Consider the following 19,140-nt stretch of genomic DNA (forward strand, 5'->3'; position numbering starts at 1 on the left):
TATTCCTGCATCTCTATTCAGGAGTGATGCTTGCCTGTGCATTGTGGATCATATGTGGTGCCAGGGATTGAATATATCTTCCTGCCAGTACTTTTTCTCTAGCCCTGAACTCTTGTTTCTTTTGGGGTGAAAGGGTTATGCTACACTTAGTAGTGGTCTGGGCTTACTCCTTGTTATGAGTTCAGGAGTAATATGAGTGCCAGGGATGTAACAGGGGTAAGCTGCATGTAGTGGCAGGGATTGAATGCTGCATGCATTTCATTCACCTTAACCAGTGTACTATCTCTTGTCAATATAAAGTAACAGAATGGGAGACTAACACCCAAGAATAGTAGAGATAAGGACCAGGAGGTTTACTCCACAGCTTGGAAGCCGGCCTCAAATGCTGGGGGAAAAGGCAGCTCAGATAGAGAAGGGAACACCAAGTAAAGGGTATTTGGAGGATCAGCTCTGGTTGGGAGATGCGAGCCAAATGTATACTATAGATCCAACACAATGGCCACTCAATGCCTCTAGTGCAAACGACAACACCTAAAAGGAAAGAGAGCACAAAAGGGAATGCCCTGCCTGAGGGGGGTGAGAGGGATACTGGGATAATTTGTGATGGGGAATGGGCACTGGTAGAGGGATGAGTACTTATCATTGTATGACTGAAACTCGAGCACAAAAGTTTGGAAGTATGTAACTGTACCCCACCGTGATTCACTAATAAAAAATTACAAGAAAAGAGAAAGGTCCATATGTATTGGAGACAGTCTTTGCGTGCAGCTGAATCAGGTTTGATTCCAGGCACTGCATATGATCCCTCCAGAGCCCTGCCAGATGTGATCCTTGAGTACAGACAGAGCCAGGAGTAAGACAAAAACACTTCTGGGTATGGCCTCCAAACAAACAAAAAATTCTTACTAGTTCTCCCAGGATCTACATTCTTACATTACAATCTTTATGGAATTAATATACCCATTAAAAAATTCTTCCGAAATTAGCATACCCATTAATGAAAATGGCATACCCATTAAGACAGTTTTTGCTTGTGGATTTTGGGCCACCACACCTGATATGGCTCAGGGCTTACTTTTGGGTCTACATTCAGGTATTACTCCTGGCAGGCTCTGGCGACCATATGGTATGCCAGGGCTCAAACCTCGGTTGGCTGAGGCCGAATGCAAGGGAAGTGTTCTATCAGCTGTACTATCTCTCTGGCCTCCAAGAAGACAGTTTGTTGTAAACAGAATATAAGTTCCAGACTGAACAGAAGATCTCAGAGGTCTGTTAATGTTTTCCCTTGTGTGATAGTTGAGTACTTGTCTCCTTGTACATGTTGTTCTTATGTTGTGCTATATTATTTGGCAGAAATGTTTTTGTGAAGTGGATCATTGTAATGTGCTTTTCTATAGGAAGAATTTTCTTGAAACTTTCTGACTAAAAGATAGTCTGTAAAAGTTCTCAATAACTATATACCTCTCTTGGGCCAAAGTACAGGATACTTTTATTGTATGCAGCCATCTTCCAGTTCAATTCCTGGTATAGCATTTACTCCTCCGAGCACTATTGCCATTTCTGATTCCTGAGCACAGAGCCAGTAGTCCCTAAGCATCTCCAAATGTGACCTCCCTCTTTCCATCCCTAATAAGCAACCTCTTAAAAACCCCCAAACTTCTCCATCTTAGGTGAGATGAGTTTAAAGTTTTCCACAGTAGTTTTGATTAGGTTAATTTAATAATGAAAATCCTTTGTTCAAGTTTATAATTGTCTTTGATAATATATTATAAATGGACTGGAGAGACTTCTAAAAGGTCTGGAATTTCTGCCTGTCAAGTAGGTGCCCCAAGTTCAATTCCAACCACCATATGGTTCCCTTGAGCATCATTGGGTGTGGTTTTGGTGGATCCTTAATACTGCTTGACCTGAACAATACCAAGTAAGAGCAACACTGGACCAGTGAACCATCTTTCCTACTTGTCTTAGCATCACCATGACTGGCTCACAGGATCTTGAGCACTGCTTGGTGGTAGGGTGGTCCCTTTCCAAATAATATATTGCTCTTTAATATTAATTTTTGTCTATATTCATTTTACATCCTTTCCTAATTTTTAGATACCTCTCATGGTTTTATTTTTCATATCCTTTGGCTTTTGGGCTATCCTTGGTATTGCTCTGTGCGTACTTCTGGCTTTGTGCTCAGAGTTACTGCTGGTGGTGCTTATGGGACTATATGCTGATCAAAACAGAGTTAGCCACTTGCAATGCAAGATCCTTAACGCTTGTATTAGCTGTCTGGCTCATTAGGGTGCATTTAAATATTTGTAATGGTTTGAAAATAACTTTATCTTGGTCAGAGTTGTTTTAGGAAATTTAAAAAATTCCTCTCATCTTATAGCTCAGATTGAAATTTGGTCTGTTGTCCCCTTTTTTCTTTCACTATTGACTATCATACTGAAGTACATGTAATACACTTATGGTCTATAAAAGCTCTGAATATGGAATAAGTTGCAGCATGAACTGAAAGCACTTGATAATATCTAGCACCAGTAATCTAGTTATTCATATTAAATTTTTTTTTTTGCTTTTTGGGTTACATGGTGATGCACAGGGGTTACTCCTGGTTTTGTACTCAAGAATTACTCCTGGTGGTGGTCGGGAGACCATATGGGATGCTGGGAATCAAACCTGCATTGGCCGCGTGCAAGGCAAATACCCTACCAGGTGTACTATTGCTCCAGCCTCTCATATGAAATATTTTTATCTCTTGTTTTTCAGGGGTTGGGAGTGAGTCTTGAGAGTACCAGAGATCAAACCTAGGGCCTAATACATGTGAAGCCTTCATTCTCCCACTGAGCAACATTCCTGGCTCTTATGCCTTCTTGTAGTAAATGGCATACACTAATAGTAAACTCCCATAAATTTTTGGGGGGATGCATGCTACATATTTAGAAATCAGTGAACTCCTAATCTCTAATGCCATTCCACAAATTCAATTTGACATGCAGGTTTTCTCAGTTTCTTTTTGCCTTTTTTGGGGGTTATTCCTGGTATTGAGCCTGGGACCCTCAAACATGTGATGCATTGATCTGCTGATAAGCCACATACCCAGACATTGTTTTGATTTGTTTTCTGGGTCTTGCCTACCTATTTTCTGGGCTTACTCTTGGCTCTGCTGAGGGATCATTCCTGGTAGTGCTCAGAGCATCATTTGCAGTGCTGGGGAATAGACCTTGGTTTTACTAACAACTGCACTGTCTCTCTGAAGCGCTCTGCTCCTTTTTTCAGCTTTCTGTTTTGTGCTATTTTGTGGGTATGAGACTTGTACCACTAAATTTTTTTTTAACATGGGATGGAAATGTTGAAGGTGTGTTAAGAGTATTTTAATACTTTTTTTTCTTGAGAGCCAGAAGAGGGGGAGAGATCAACTCAATGGGGAGTTTTCATATTTTGTGGTTATTTTAACATTTTCAGAGCATTCCAATCTGGAATTGCCCGCATCCCAACTGGGAGTGTTAATTTCCTTTCTTTCATTTCAAAGCGCTCTCCTCTATCTAGAGAAGCTCTACTCTTAAAGAAGCTTGCTTTCTCGCTTTAGCAAGTTCTTTTCCTTTTCATAAAAAAAGGTAAAGGCCCTCCCGTTGATCGTCGATTTGCTCGAGCGGGCCCAGTAACGTCTCCATTGGAGATTTTGTTGTTACTGTGTCTGGCATATCGAATATGACATGGGGAGCTTGCCAGGCTCTGCCGTGCGGGCAAGATACTCTCGGTAGCTTGCTGGGCTCTCCGAGAGGGGCGGAGGAATCGAACTCGGGTTGGCCATGTTGGCCGCTTGTAAGGCGAACGCCCTACCTCTGTGCTATCGCTCCAGCCCTTCCTTTTCATAAAATTTCTTTATTTCACTAAAGAAAAATTTTAAAGAGTTTGCTATTTTTGGCGGGTATGGAGAGAACTTTGTTTTTTGAGGGGGGCAGATGGAAACTGGGGTTGCTGATGTTGGGAAATGTACAAAGATGAAGAGATGGATGTTGGTACATTGTATGACTGAAACTTGTAATGAACAACTAACTTTGTAACTTTTTCTCATGGCCATTCAAAAGGATAATTAAAAAATGGATACTAGCTCACAATGTTCAACCAAGTGTTGACACTTGAAAAAATTGAATCGGGTGAATTACAAAATTGCAAAGTTATTCCTGATTTAGTTTCAGGTATACATTGTTCTAATAGTCTAACACCAGTGTACTTCCATCCACCAATGTTCCGAGTTTCCCTCCCTACATGGCCTCCCATACCCCCATACTGCCTTCATGGTGGTCACTTTTTTCTTTTTCTTCTCCCTGTTAGGCACAGTGGTTTATAGTACTGCTACTGATAGAGTTTTTATGCATATCATTTTACTACCAATCAGCATCCAGTCCTCCTCCAAACTGATCACATCCTTCTCATTGTCGTAGAGGTCCCTTCCATGACCTATCCCATCTATCTCTTTCCCCCATCCACTTTTTTAAAAAGTAGATAGTTCTATGGATCATTTGTTATTAAGCTTTTCTTCATTATAATAAATAGGAAACAACTGTATCAAAGCATTTTCTTGTTGTCTGAAGATAGCGCAATGGCTGAAGTATCAGTTTTGTAACTATTTCATGCTGATTCAATTTTAAAAAACTTGAAAATCATAAAAATATCTTTAGGGGCTGGAGTGATAGCACAGTGGGTAGGGCGTTTGCCTTGCACGCGGCCAGCCCGGGTTCAATTCCCAGCATCCCATATGGTCCCCTGAGCTACTGCCGGGAGTGACTCCTGAGTGCAGAGCCAGAAATAACCCCTGTGCATCCCCAGGTGTGACCCCCAAAAATATCTTTAGTCATTTTAAGTGGATAGTTCAGTCATATTTAGGAATTATTTCATCTTGCGTATCTTAAACTGTCCACTGTCAGTTTCAGCACTGTCCTTCCATTGTTCATCGATTTGCTCGAGCAGGCACCAGTAACGTCTCCATTGTGAGACTCCTTTGTGAGACTATCTTAAACTATCCCTATTAAATAACTTTTTTCTTTCCCCCTCTCGTCTCCATAACCATCAATGTATATTTTTGTTTTTTATGATTCTCCCTCACACTCATTTGGGCTAGTGTCAGCTGTTGAAATCAGGGTTAAGGCATGTGCTAAACAACTGAACTATATTCTTGGCCCTTGTTTCTGTGAAGTTGTCTAATTTAGATAGCTCATTTGAGTGGACCCAGTCTGCTTTTTACCTTTTTATAATACACTCATTTCACTTAGCATAAGGTCCTTTGGGTTCATTCACATAGTGTAGATGAAGAGTAATATGCATTGACAACATACTCATTTATTTCTTTTCATGATGGGGATATTGACCTGGGCAGAATAGAGTGGTTTTTAAAATGTTTTTGGGTCGCACCTGAATATGTTCTGACTTTTGACTCTGAACTCTCTTCCCCTCTTCCTCTCCCCCCTCTTCCCTCTGTTCTTTGATTTCTTTCTTCCCTTTTTGGGGGGTGGTGTGCAAACACGATGTGCTGAGTCTTATTCTTGGCTCTGAACCCTGGGGCCATATGTGGTGGTCCTGGTGATTGAACCTGGCTTGGGTGTATGGAAAACAAAAGCACCTTATCTTCTGTACTCTATATCTTTGTAAAATATATATCTTTCTAAAATACGGTTTTAAGGTGATAATATATGGTAAAGTGTTTTTTTTTTCTGATAATTATCTTCAGTTAGACCCAGATAATGTCTGGTCAACTTAAACCTGTTAGGGAAAACTGGGAGTAGGTAACTGATCTGTGTTCAGTAAATATGATAATGGTATATGGTGTCTAGCAGTCACTAGTAACTATAGTAAATAGATGAGAGAATACAGTATTTGGGCATTTAGATAGGACTTCTAGAGAATATTTTTATCATGGGTTTAAGAGCAAGTTTCCAGTTCCTGAGATGACAGCTTTGGTGTATGTACACTGCACTAAGAACAAGGTAGTGTGTTGATCCTTGGATAACTCAGGCAGAACTTGAGTATAGACTGTTTGAATAAGTCCTCAAAAATAATTCAGAAGCTTGCCTGCTGGCCTTCCTTTCCACTCAGCAGTGCTTAGTACTTACTAAGCAGGGATCGGGGACTATATAGGGTGCCAGAATTAAATCCAGGTCAGCCACATGCAAAGCAAGCACCTTACCCACTGTACTCTTGCTCTCGGCCACAGGAACCTCTCTTATATTCATCCCCAAACATTCCAAATTGACAGTTTAAAGTAAGTCCTCAGTTAAAGATAGTTCTAGGAAACTGCAATTTTAAGTGAAATGATGAGTAATGGGAAGCAGATCTTCTAAAAATGTCTTTTTATCCTTTGTTGACAGTATCTGCCAGTCCTTTCCTTTAAAGTCAGTCAGGATTCTCTCTCTCTTTCTCTATTTCTTCCTCCTTCCCTCTCCCTTTGCCTTTCTCCTTCTCCCCCCTCTTCCTTCCTCTTCACTCTCTCTTTCCCTCTTCCTCTCCCCCCTCCTCCCTTTGTTCTTTGATTTCTTTCTTCCCTTTTTTTGGGGGGGTGGGGCACACAAACACCATGTGTTGAGTGTTACTCTTGGCTCTGAACCCAGGAATCACTTATGTCGATTTGGGAGTCAGTAGAGGGTGTCGGGAATTGAACCTAGGTTGGCCACGTGCAAGGCAAATGCCTTACCTGTGTATACTATTGCTCTGGTCCTGGACTGTTTTATTTTATCTCACAGTGTTAAACTCATTTGTGGATAAGTTCATCCTTGACTAGATTATTGTGGAATTCAGAGTTGATGGTTGAGAACTGGAGTAAGTTGGGCTGGTAGGTTAATCTAATAATCCTTAGTGTGTTACGGATTTGAGTCACATTTGGAAAATATTGGGGAGTGTGCTATACGGGATACTAGCTAGATTGCTGAGTACTTACTATTAAACACTTAAAAATAGGAGGGGAACAGGTGGATGTTTTCAGTTCTGCCTGGCTTTTAATTTCTGGCAGTGTATAGTGTCCCCTAGCTTTCTTATTTGCTTCTTGAATTATTACTTTTGTACTATTGTGTTAGTCATGTTAAATTTGCTTATTACTTTAAAGTTATTTTAATTTTTAGACTCCCCTTTATTATTATTGTTATTGGTATTTATAATGATGGTGTTTTGGGGGGGAAGGAGGGCAGGTGCAAACCTGGGACTGCTCCAAGGACTATGCAGTGCTGGGATTTGAACCTGGGTCTCCCACATGCAAAGCATGTGTTCCTGTCTCTTTGGCTATTTCTCTAGCCCTCCTTTTTTTTTTATTTTATTTTTTTTTTATTTTTAAAAAATTTATTGAGTCACCATGAGAACAGTTACAAAGCTTTCAAGTTTAAGTCTCGGTCATATAATCATCAAACACCCATCCCTTAACCAGTGCATATTTTCCACCACCAAGAACCCCAATATACTCCCCATCCCACCCCTTCCCCTGCCTGTGAGGCAGATGATTTCCACTTAACTCTCTCTCTACTTTGATTACATTCATTATTTCGACAAAAGATGCACCATTATTATTTGGAATTTCCTCCCCAAAATCAGACCTGCTGAAAAAGCATCGTGAAATAATTTTTTCCTATTGCTGGTTATGAAGAGCATATGATGGATTTCTGATATCTTACTTATTAAGTCTGGAAAAATTTCTGCCAAAAGCCGCATAGTTCTGAGATTGGTTTGTGTGCCTCTAGGGCCATGGTTGTGCTGGAGAGCCGCTCATGGGAGTCAACTTGTGGTCTTGGCAGGGCGGGAAGGATGTGCCAGTTCTGCCCCCATCCCATGAGGCCACACTTGCCCCATTTCCGTGGACTCATACCTGGCTGTCCAGTAGGCTCTGAGGTGGTGGCCACTGTGCCACAGGGGTGGGGAGGGGGGAGAAAGGTGAAAGGGACAGATACCCTTTCCCTCCCGGGGGGGACGAAGACTAAAGATTTAATTTTTATTTTTCCCAATTAAAACTATCCTATTCTGGAGGCCTGAGAGCTAGACTACGAACATGGCACTTGTCTTGATGACCTGGGTTTAATCACAAACACCACATATGTCTAGCCCTCCTTTTAATTTAAGTTTGTAACTGCCTTTTATTTGACTTTCTGCATTACAATTAGGAAATGTTAATGGAATTATTAGTTTTCTTATCTATGTAGAATTCATTTTTACCTTTTTCCAGGTTATCTATTCCTCTACTGGAACAGATGCTAACATTAGAAATTTCTTAGGGGTTATTTCTTTTTTACATTTAATTTAATTTATTTATTTGCTTTTTGGGTCACACCCAACAATGCACAGAAGTTACTCCTGGCTCTGCACTCAGGAATCACTCCTGGCTTTGCTCAGGGGACCATATGGGAGGCTGGGAATCGAACCGGGGTCGGCAGTGTGCATGGCAAACATCCTGCCTGCTGTGCTATCACTCCAACCCCTCTTTTTTATTGTAATCAAAAAGAAATTACCTTTTTTTGGTTCATTTTTTAAAATTTTATTGAATCACCGTGAGATAGTTACAAGTGTTCATGTTTAGATTACAATCACACACTAGTCAAACATCCATCCACCTACCAGTGCACATTCCCCACCACCAATATCCCTGGTATATCCCCCCCTCTTTCCCACCTTCTCCCTGTCTTCATGGCAGACAATATTCCCCATACTCTCTACTTTGGGGCATTATGGTTTGCAATACAGACACTGAGAGGTTATCATGTTTGGTCCTTTATCTACGTTCTGCACACATCTCCCATCCTGACCGGTTTCTCCAGCCATCATTTTCTTAGTGATCGCTTCTCTATTCCAGATGCCTTCTCCCCTTTGCTCATGAGGCAGGCTTCCATCTATGGAGCTATCTGCCCCGTGTATCTACTATCCTTAGGTGTTAGCCTCATGTTATGTTGTTTTATACTCCACAAATGAGTGCAGTCCTTCTATGTCTGTCCCTCTCTTTCTGACTCATTTCACTTAGCATGATTCTGTCCATGTATATCCATTTATAAGCAAAGTTCATGACTTCATCTCTCCTGACAGCTGCATAGTATTCCATTGTGTAGATGTACCAAAGTTTCTTTACCCAGTCATCTGTTCTAGGGCACTTGGATTGTTTCCAGTTTTTGGCTATAGTGAACAGTGCTGCAGTGAACATATAGGTACAGATGTCATTTTTGCTGTGCTTTTTTGCATCCTCGGGATATATTCCCAGAAGTGGTATTGCGGGGTTATATGGAAACTCAGTTTCTAGTTTTTGAAGGACTGTCCATATTGTTTTCCAGAAAGGCTGGACTAGTGGGCATTCCCACCAACAGTGGAAGAGTGTCCCTTTTCCCCCACATCCACGCCAGCAATGGTTGCTTTTGTTCTTTTGAATGTGTGCCAGTTTCTGTGGTGTGAGATGATATCTCATTGTTGTTTTGATTTGTATCTTTCTGATGGCTAAGCGATGTGGAGCATTTTTTTATGTGCCTTTTGGCCATTTGTATTTCTTTTTTGAGGAAACTTCTGTTCATTTCTTCTCCCCACTTTTTGATGGGTTGGAGGTTTTTTCTTGTGCAGTTCTACTAGTGTCTTGTATATTCTGGATATTAATCCCTTATCAGATGGGTATTGGGTAAATATTGTTTCCCATTCTGTGGACTCTTTCTGTATTTTGGTCACTGTTTCTTTTGAAGTGCAGAAGTTTCTTAGTTTGATGTAGTCCCATTTGTTTATATTTGCTTCCACTTGCATGGTCAGTGCTGTTTCATCCTTAAATATGTTTTTAGCTTCAATGTTGTGGAGAGTTCTGCCTACAAAAAAGAGAAATTCTTTAAGACCTGTGCAAAAATACATAGATGGTGACTTACATTAATTTTGTACATCAATATCATAAACTGTAATACCGTTGTAATGACTCAAACTGTAGTAGCTATAAAGAAAGTAATATATGTAAATGATATTTGTAAAATTAGGATTAATATGATACTTTGAAGAAATTTTGGTAAAATTTTTGTTATTGGTCTGAGTATACATGAAAATTACTTGATAGCATTTTTTTTTTTTGCTTTTTGGGTCACACCTGGCAATGTACAGGGGTTACTCCTGGCTCTGCACTTAGAAATTACTCCTGGCAGTGCTCAGGGGACCATATGGGATGCTGGGAATCGAACCCAGGTCAACTGTGTGTAAGGCAAATGCCCTACCTGCTGTGCTGTTGCTCCAGCTCCCTGATAGCATTTTTTTATCTTGTCATTTACTCAGAAGTCTGTAGTGTTAATTGGGGGAAATAGAGGGAAAATATCTTTTTGAGTAATGATAAATTGTGGGGGTGTTGAGGCCACACCTAGTGATGCTTAGAGGCTACTCTTGGCTGTACACTCAGGAATCACTCTTGGTGGTGCTCAGGGGACTATACCGGGTTCTGGAGATTGAACCTGGGTCAGACGCATGCAAAGCAAGTGCCTTACCCACTCTATTGTCTGTCTGGCCCCCCATGAATATTGAGAAAATTTTTTGAGAAATCGAGCAGGCAACCCATAAAGTAAAAGAAAGGTGGTAATTTCAACAGGGACTATGCCAAGATTTATTTTTTCAAGACTATATTTTAAAGGACAGTATGTGTTCTTTTTAACTTTTCATTTTTCGCTCTCTATGCACATTTGGCATAAATAATGAAGTAACTTTCCTGTTTTGATCCATTGTACTACGGTAGGAAATTAGTCTATCTTTTAACACACATAACTTCAAATTTTATGAAAGACTCAGTCTGCTGTTTCCTAAGAAAGTAGATAGGACAAAAAAGGCATGTTCCTGGGCTTGGAGAGATAACTCAAAGAGTCTGAGCACATGCTTTGCATGCAGGAGTGCTGGATTCCATCCATCCCTAACACTACTTCGTTTCATGCTGTGTGTGTCCCCTAAAACCAAAAGGAAAGGTGCTTTCCTTTGTGTCTTAGCAGTTTTAATTTTTTATTTCCTACTAATCTTGAATAGGGGCTAGAGTGATAGCACAGCGGTAGGGTGTTTGCCTTGCACCCGGCCGAACCGGGTTTGATTCCTCTGCCCCTCTTGGAGAGCCCGGCAAGCTACCGAGAGTATCTCAAGCCTCCAAGGCAGAGCTTGGCAAGCTAGCTACCTGTGACGTATTCGATACGCCAAACACAGTAACAGCAAGTCTCACAATGGAGCCATTACTGGGCTCACTTGAGCAAATCGATGAACAACGGGAGAACAGTGCTACTAATCTTGAATAGGTGACCATAATAAAGACAGATTTATGGTAGAGCTCAGATTTTTTTGGAGATGATTCAATTTAATGTTGAATTTATGTACCTGTAATGTGAATGTCAGAATTTGGTAACAGATCATTGTGTAAAGTTTTTGGGAGGCTCTTATTTAAAATAGGGAATTAAGGAAGAAGTTTTGGTGTTGCTTTTATTGATTTTAAATGCATCATTTAAAATTTTAACGTCACACATTTTCACTCACATGTTAACTATTTTATTAGCTTATTTTTGTTAACATTGATCCTAATATATATCTTTCAATTTCTCAAACTTTATGAAATATGATTATGCAGTCATATTTCAGTGTATTAAGGTTTTATTGCATTCTGTCTTATAAATGAGACTATGGCCTGACATTTAGGTCTTTCCTATTTTTGAGTTTGTATCACAATGATGGTGATGCATACATGCATATGTACATCTGAACTGTCACCATTTTTCATATATATATATTTATTTCCTAGATGTGCTTCTTTAGAGAAAGAAACTGGTAGGTAGGTGTGTGGTGAATGTGCTGAATTTACTGGCATTTGACAGTAGAATTTTTTTGGAATTTTTAAATAAAATAGCTGTTACCGTAATTGTTCCCCCTACTCCTGTAACTCCTGTATAATGTGTGGATTCTAAAAGAACTTGTTAGTTATGAATTTGGTTGTTTTTGTTCTTTTTTTTTTTTTTGGACCAAACTTGGCTATGCTCAGAACATACTCCTGACTCTGCACTAAGGGATAACTCCTGGTGTTCCATTAGGGGTGGGTGTGTCACAGTCATGGTCCTCCCTTTGTTCATTGGTTTGCTCGAGTGGGGCCAGTAACATCTCCATCGGGAGACTTGTTGTTACTGTATTTGACATATTGAATACATCACGGGTAGCGTTTACCAGGCTTTGCTGTGCGGGCGAGATCTCCGCAGCTTGCCTGGCTCTCGTAGAGGGGCGGAAGAATAGAACCTGGCTCAGCCGGGCTGGCTGTGTGCAAGGCACCACTGTGCTATTGCTCCAGCCCAGGGGTGGGTGAGTAGAGGAGATCATATTCAGTGCTGGGTATTGAACTCCAGTTCGCTTGATGCAAGGCAAGAACTATCTCTTTTGCTCTGAAATCTTTGTCAAAAGTAGAATATTTGCATAAATTTAATTAAAATATGAAATTTAATTTTAATAACTATCATTGTCTTTCGTTTTTTGGACTACACCTGGCAATGCTCAGGAGTAACTCCTGGCGGTACTTGGGGGACCATATGGGATACCAGGCATTGAACTCTGTAAAGGCCATGTGCAAGACAAAATGCCCTACCTACTATACTACCACCCTGGTCCTCATAATCACCTGTTATTTCTTAATTTGATAATTATACATGAATGTAGTTTAGAAAATGTTAATGGTTTTATAATATGCATTTGAGAGTAAGGAAGTGGCTTTACTTTAAAAATTTGTAGGCAGCCTGTCTACAAATGTGTCTGTGTTAGAAGCAAAATCCATTTGTAACTGGATATATTTGCCCCGAAAGAAAAAGTAATTGGGAGAGAAAGCAAAGTTCATCTGTATGCTTTATCCTCTAAAGTTGTTGGAATGTTAACTCTTTGATGATAAAAATTTGTACATTTGAAAATAATTTCAGTTTTTCTTTGATACTAGGTGAGAGCTCCACCTTGTGATCTTTGAGAATATTAAAAAAATTAATAACTTAAACAGGCCAGAATTGGTTCGTGAGTTTGAATAACTCATAATTTTATTTGTATATCACATATTAATATAGTTTTGGTTTTCCCAACTTGGTTAAATGGTATTAAGTACATTTAAAGATCATTTTAATTTTTAAATGAAACATTCCGTTTAGCAGGGAAGTTAATCATTTGTACAAGTTGAGATGAGCAAATTCCAACATAGGGCTTTATTAGGAATTTACTCTTCCTCCCCCTTTTCTCTATTGATTTTGTTGTAATGATAAGAGTTTGCACACAAACTTGGTTGTGGTGTTGATTGGGATTCACTTATATTTGTGGTTAGTACATCTATACTTGTCCACTGTACTCATTAGGGCTAGCACTCTATTTATTTTTTAAAAATTTTTATTAGTGAAACACCAAGAAGTACAGTTGTAAACTTACAAATTTTTGTGCTTGGGTTTCAATTATATAATGATCGAGTACCCATCTCTCTACCAGTGCCCATTTTCCACCACCACTGATGCCAGTATCCCTCCCACCCCCCATCCCCCCATCCCACCCTTCCTCTGTGGCAGGGCATTTCCTTTTGTTCTCTCACTCCTTTTAGTTGTGGTGTTCACAAAGTGCTCTCTGGGTGAGTACTTCTGGTTATAGTACTCAAACATATTTTTAGTTATACTTGCTGGGGGTCTGACCCTATATTTTCAGGACTTACACAACTGGCCATAGTATGCCTGGAAATTAACTGGAGCAATAGGAATCTTATTTAGCAGAGCTGTCAGGATCTGTCTGATGCATGCCCCGGAGCAAACTTGCTGCCTTATTTTTGCAAGGCAGGTGCTTTAGCACCTAGTCGTCTCCCATACCCTAGTGTTCTTATGTTTAATATTAGGTGGCAATAGAGGGTAGGTGGCTTCTTATGGAAAGAAACCTTTTTTTGGGTAGAGATAGTTTAATAAGGTCAAGGATCTTTGTTTTCCAATTCACCACGCTATGCCTAGTGCAGTGCATTTTGTTTGACAAATGGTAGATACTTTCAGTTAGTTGCATGGGTTTTGTAATATTTAGAAATGTTTTAAAATTAAGTATTTTCCTGGTATAGAGAACTGTCCAGCCTTGTACTATGAATTTTATGCTCTTTAGAGGAATGTAGTATATAATTTACTGAGTGCTCTCTGCTTTTCAGAACTGATATATATTCATGTCGCTAATGAATTACATTTAAAGTCAGCTTAAGGGTGTGGGTAGGTGGCTCAGTGGTAGAACACTTGCCTTATATATGTGGGTCTCAGTATACAATCCCTAGCACTGTGGGAGAAAAGTTTGCCCCAAACTGTATTTATGGGGTCAGGGTGATAACTCAGGCTTCAGGCGCACATCACATTTCTGCATGTGCACAGACCTAATTTGATCCCCTTAAGTGAATGGGGCCCTGAGGTATGGCCCTAGTGGGCTCTAATACCACTGTGCCTGAGAAGTACCACATCACCAGTCTAAGCATTAACTTGTCCAGCCCCAACCCCGAGCATTGAGAGCCCTTTCCCCAAATATTTATATGCAGTAGCAAACTTGGTTTGACAAAATGCTTGGGTTGGGGCTAGGGTACAGGCAGATTGACAGAGCAAACATCGTATGTCCACTTTATTTTCATCTTGTCATCTGGATAAGAGCTTCTTCAACTTTGTACTCATGACCCTCCCCACCCTTTCTTATGAGAAATGGAACACAGATGACTTTCTAGAACCATCTGGAATTCGTTATGTGGTTGACTTTGAATTAGTTTTTCATTGTTGTGTGTTCAGAACCCTTTTACTATAGCCAGTTTTTATTGAGACTTCCATATAAGATCTCCATTCACAGTTTAAGAAGCTAGGCTTCTAAATGACCTGATATATGTTAGATAGAAGTTAAAAACTCTGTACCTCGTTTAGCTTCCTAGCTCAATGGATTGGAGCAAATGTTTTACATACTGGAGTCTTGGGTTCCATTCCCAGATCCACCTGGTCCTGTAAGTGACTCCCAAACATAGAACCAGGAGTAATATATGAGCAGAACAGGGTGTGGTCCATATAAAGTTGGGTTTTCGTTGTATTTTGGTTTTCTTCAGTTTTTAGTTGGGGGAACACCCTATGGTGCTCAGGGATTGTTCCTGACACTGCTCAGACATGATTGCTGGCAGTGCAATATAGGATCATTTCTGGTGCTGAGGATTTGAATGGGGCCAGTACAATATTTCTAGCACATACAGGTTTTTTGAAAAGTATTCCTTTAAAAATAAGTCGGGATATATATGATAATCTTACAGTACCTGTACCACAAGTCATAATGATGAGAGAGAGACAGAGATAGAGACCACTGTAGGTGTAGATGGGTGAAGGATGGAAGGAGGAAAGTTTGAAACATTGGTGGTGGGAACATTATATGACTGAAACCTAACCATGGACAACTTTAACTCTCATAGTGATTTAATAAAGTGCATAAAGCATAAAAAATAAGTTGGGAATTTTTGTAGTCTAGGGTATGTTCTGCATGTGATGGCAAGTCTTTGAACTCTGGTAGACTACACAGATTAGTAGTTATCAAAGTGGGTGATATCCTCCCCATTCTCTAAACCTCCTTGCGGAATGGTGCTTGAAAGATCTAGGGAAGCTAGGGGAGCAGTAGAGCCTCAGGTGCAATTAGGCTGCAGTTTCTGCTTGTTCTTCCTAAAGAAGGTAGATTTTCAAGGGGGTGCTGAGTAATTGTTTTTCTTGAAAAGGGAGTGGTAGGCCAGGTAAGTTTGGGAAACTCAGACTTGCAGATAATAATGCCTTATGTTGTAGTTAGAAGAAAATGGAGTTACAGTTTTTGGCCTTAAAGGGGAACAATACTAAGGCAGCGATTTAATACGACAGGAGACCATACTGTAGTTTATGTGTTCACTTAAAAGGCTTGAAAGACTGGTGGTGTAGACAATCCTTAATTATTCAGGGTTTACTTTGTAGATTATTTATTCTTGTTTCTCCTATTATCTCACTGTCTTTCTATACATAGCAGCTTTACTTAGGGGAAAATGCAATGCTGGAACTTGTGTTTATTAAATATTAGTAGCCACATAGGGTTATCTTTAAGAGATTTTTTTGGGGGGCTGACACCTGGCGATGCTCCGGGCCATATGCAATGCCAGGCAGTGAACCCATGTGTTCAGGGCAAATGCCTTACTACGTGCCATACTATTTCTCTGACCCTATTTTAAAGAGATTTTTAAATTAATGGGAAAGTTAAATGATGTTTCTTGTTAATTTCTAATGAAGAGATGTTTAGAAATTAATCAGCATATAATAACTGAACATTTATTATTAAACATGTATATTTAGGTGGGCACTTAATACTTTTTTGCAAGTCAGAGAGAAGCTTGGGAAACCATGAAGTTACACACAATTGAGATTGAGAACTTCAGACTTAGCCTGTTTTGTTTATGGGCCTGTCATTTGCTTTTAGATCAAATTCTTGTTTAGAAACTACATTGGGATGTGGGAGATGCTATAGATTGGCCACGATGGGGGTACTTAGGGGATACTCCAGGCTCTTGTGGCCAATGGTCACTCCTGACAGTGTTTAGAAAACCATGAAGTGTCATGGGTTGAATTGGTGTTAGCCACATCAAGGCAAGAGCCTTCAACCCGGTACTGTTTCTTTGGCCTCAGTTTTTGACTTTTAAAACTAGCATCACTCTTCTGTGACCAGACTTGCACTTTCTTTACAAAATGGCATTCATTTGTTGCCCAACTGACATTACTGGTATTTAAACCTATTGTAAGTTCTTTAAGGAACTGAATCACAGGCTACATTTTTCTCCTTCCATATTCAACAGACAGTTCTATTGTCATAAATTGGTTATTTAGTAAGTCAGAATTTGGTCTGTGTTTCTTCATGGTAGAAGAACCCACTTTATTTTTTCCCCACTTTAATACCAAGGTTTATTACAAAGTTGTTCATGATTGTTACAAGCATTCAATATTCTGACACCAATACTACCACCATTGTGACATTCACTCCACCATTATCTCCATTTTCCCGACCACCCCTCAAGCCAAAAAAACCTACTTTAAAATGTTTCAAGGGACCAGAGCAAAAGTAGAGCAGGTTGAGCACTTGCCTTGAATGTGGCCAACCCTGGTTCAAACCCTGGTACCCCGAGATCACCAGGAGAGATCCCTGAGTGCAGAGCCAGGGCTAAGCCCTGAGAAACACTGGTTGTGGTCAAAACAAAAAAATTCCAAAATTATATTTCAATGCTTTTTATGCTTGAATTTATTTCCTATTTACTTTTCTTGTCCTATTCCATTCTTTTTGTTATATCATGGATAATTGTACATAATTGACTACAGTGCTTGCACACTTGGTTGTTGTTCTCACTGAGGGTCACACATTTTCAGTTGTGCTCATAGTCACTGACTAGCTGTGAAACTACTTTGTTGTGCTGCTGGGGATCACAAACAGCAGTGCTGCCAGGTTTGCACTTGTGGCATTGATGGGGATCAACCATATTATGCCTTCAAAGCAGGTTTTCTGTCACAGTCTTTCTTGGACTCTGTTATCTGGTTTTATATTTGTTGTTTTTGAGTAAGCCAGGCTTACTCTTGACTCTGAGCTCAGGGATCACTCCTGGTGGGATTTTTTTTGGTTCTTTTTGGGTCACATCCACTGATTCTCAGTGTTTATTCCTGCCTCTGCACTCAGGAATTACTCCTGACAGTGTTTAGGGGTCCATATGGGATGCTGGGATTGAATCCAGGTCTGCTGCATGCGAGGCAAATGCCCTCCCTGCTAGACTATCACTCTGGCCCCCTGGTGGGATTTTAGGACCATATGGAGTGCTGGGGATTGAACTGAGGTTGGCCACATCCAAGGTAAAAGCCCTACCTGCTCTATTATCACTCTAGCTCCTCTTTTAGCAATTTTAACTGTATTTTTTAATCAGCAGAAAGATTTGAACCTTCCTTTTATTATGGTTCAAACTTTTTATAAGGGTTTTAAAACCAGTAAATCACATTCTATTCCTTGTTAAGGGCATGTGTATATTTAAATCTAGTTAGAAAATTGTAAATTTTAAACCTGTGATTCCAACTTCTTTCTTTTATTTTTAAAACTTGTTCCTACTATTGAGTGTCTATAACAGTTCTGACAAAATTGTACCAAGAAAAATCAGTCAAGGATCCAAGGGGGATCGCTCAAAGGGCTGATGCCATGTTTTTAATGCATGAGACCTGAGTTCAGTCCCTGAAACAAATGAGCACAACCTGGTGTGACTCTAGTTGACTGGACTGACTGGTGGCCAGGCTGAGTATGGCTCTGCTAAGTATTAACCCGGAGTCCCGTCTCCCCCTCCCTCTTCAGTCCTAACCTCAGCTATCTGAACAATGCTTGTGAGCCTTTTCTACCCGTGCTTCCCCCATTCCCTGCCAAAGCAGCATAAATCAAATGCAAGGGAAGGAAATTCTTATTTACTAAAACACATCCGCAGGCACTGGGGGAATTTTCAGTGTAAATATCCTTCTTGATATTTGTGAATCTATAATAAATATGACCTCTCCTCTCATCTTTTAAAGGAATTTTCTGTCTTAGAAGAAAGAAGCAAGCCATTGTTTTATATACGTAAATATATGAATTTATTTCTGACATTGGGGTGTTCCAGAAGATGATAAAGAAATGATAGCAGCTCCAGAAATACCAGCTGATTTTAATCTACTACCGTAAGTATATTTTAATAATTTTATACTTATATTTACAAAATGGGTAATGGATCAAGCCAGTTAATTTCACTTTTTTTTGCTTTAGATGGTCTAATATAGAAGTATGTATATTTTGAAACATTTTATATCAGTGCTCATTAGGCTCTGTAACAACAGTTATTTCATGTTTTTTTGTACTATGTGTTGAGTGCATTTCTAAATTTAGATGATGCACAATTATTTTTTCTGTTCAGTTCTATGAGACCAAAAGTGGCTTTACAATAGCAATTGTTTTGAGGGGATAACATAAAATTCTTAGAAAGTTAAGTGTTTACATTAGTAAGGAATGCATATTCTGCAGTAGTATTTAGGGTGTAAATTCAGATTTGTCTTAATATTGAGTGATGATAAACAAATATAAATCTTGAAGGCCATGCTCTACATAGTTTTTATTTTATTCTATCTTATTTTTAAATTTTATTTT

At 39.6% G+C, this 19,140-nt stretch overlaps 1 protein-coding gene across 8 annotated transcripts in view; it reads left to right on the top strand.

Annotated features, from left to right (window-relative positions):
- STAG2 (STAG2 cohesin complex component) overlaps positions 1-19,140 on the top strand; it is a 155,699-nt gene that overhangs the window by 50,210 nt on the left and 86,349 nt on the right. For all 8 annotated transcript variants that reach the window (XM_056125644.1, XM_056125650.1, XM_056125649.1 and 5 more), the window contains exon 2: positions 18,534-18,677. In XM_056125644.1, the coding sequence (XP_055981619.1) occupies positions 18,634-18,677 (44 nt within the window). In that variant the 5' untranslated portion in view covers positions 18,534-18,633. The remainder of the gene's footprint in view (positions 1-18,533; positions 18,678-19,140) is intronic.

Source organism: Sorex fumeus, unplaced genomic scaffold (genome assembly GCF_029834395.1).
Source record: "Sorex fumeus unplaced genomic scaffold, SorFum_2.1 ptg000058l, whole genome shotgun sequence".
Lineage (NCBI taxonomy): Eukaryota > Metazoa > Chordata > Mammalia > Eulipotyphla > Soricidae > Sorex > Sorex fumeus.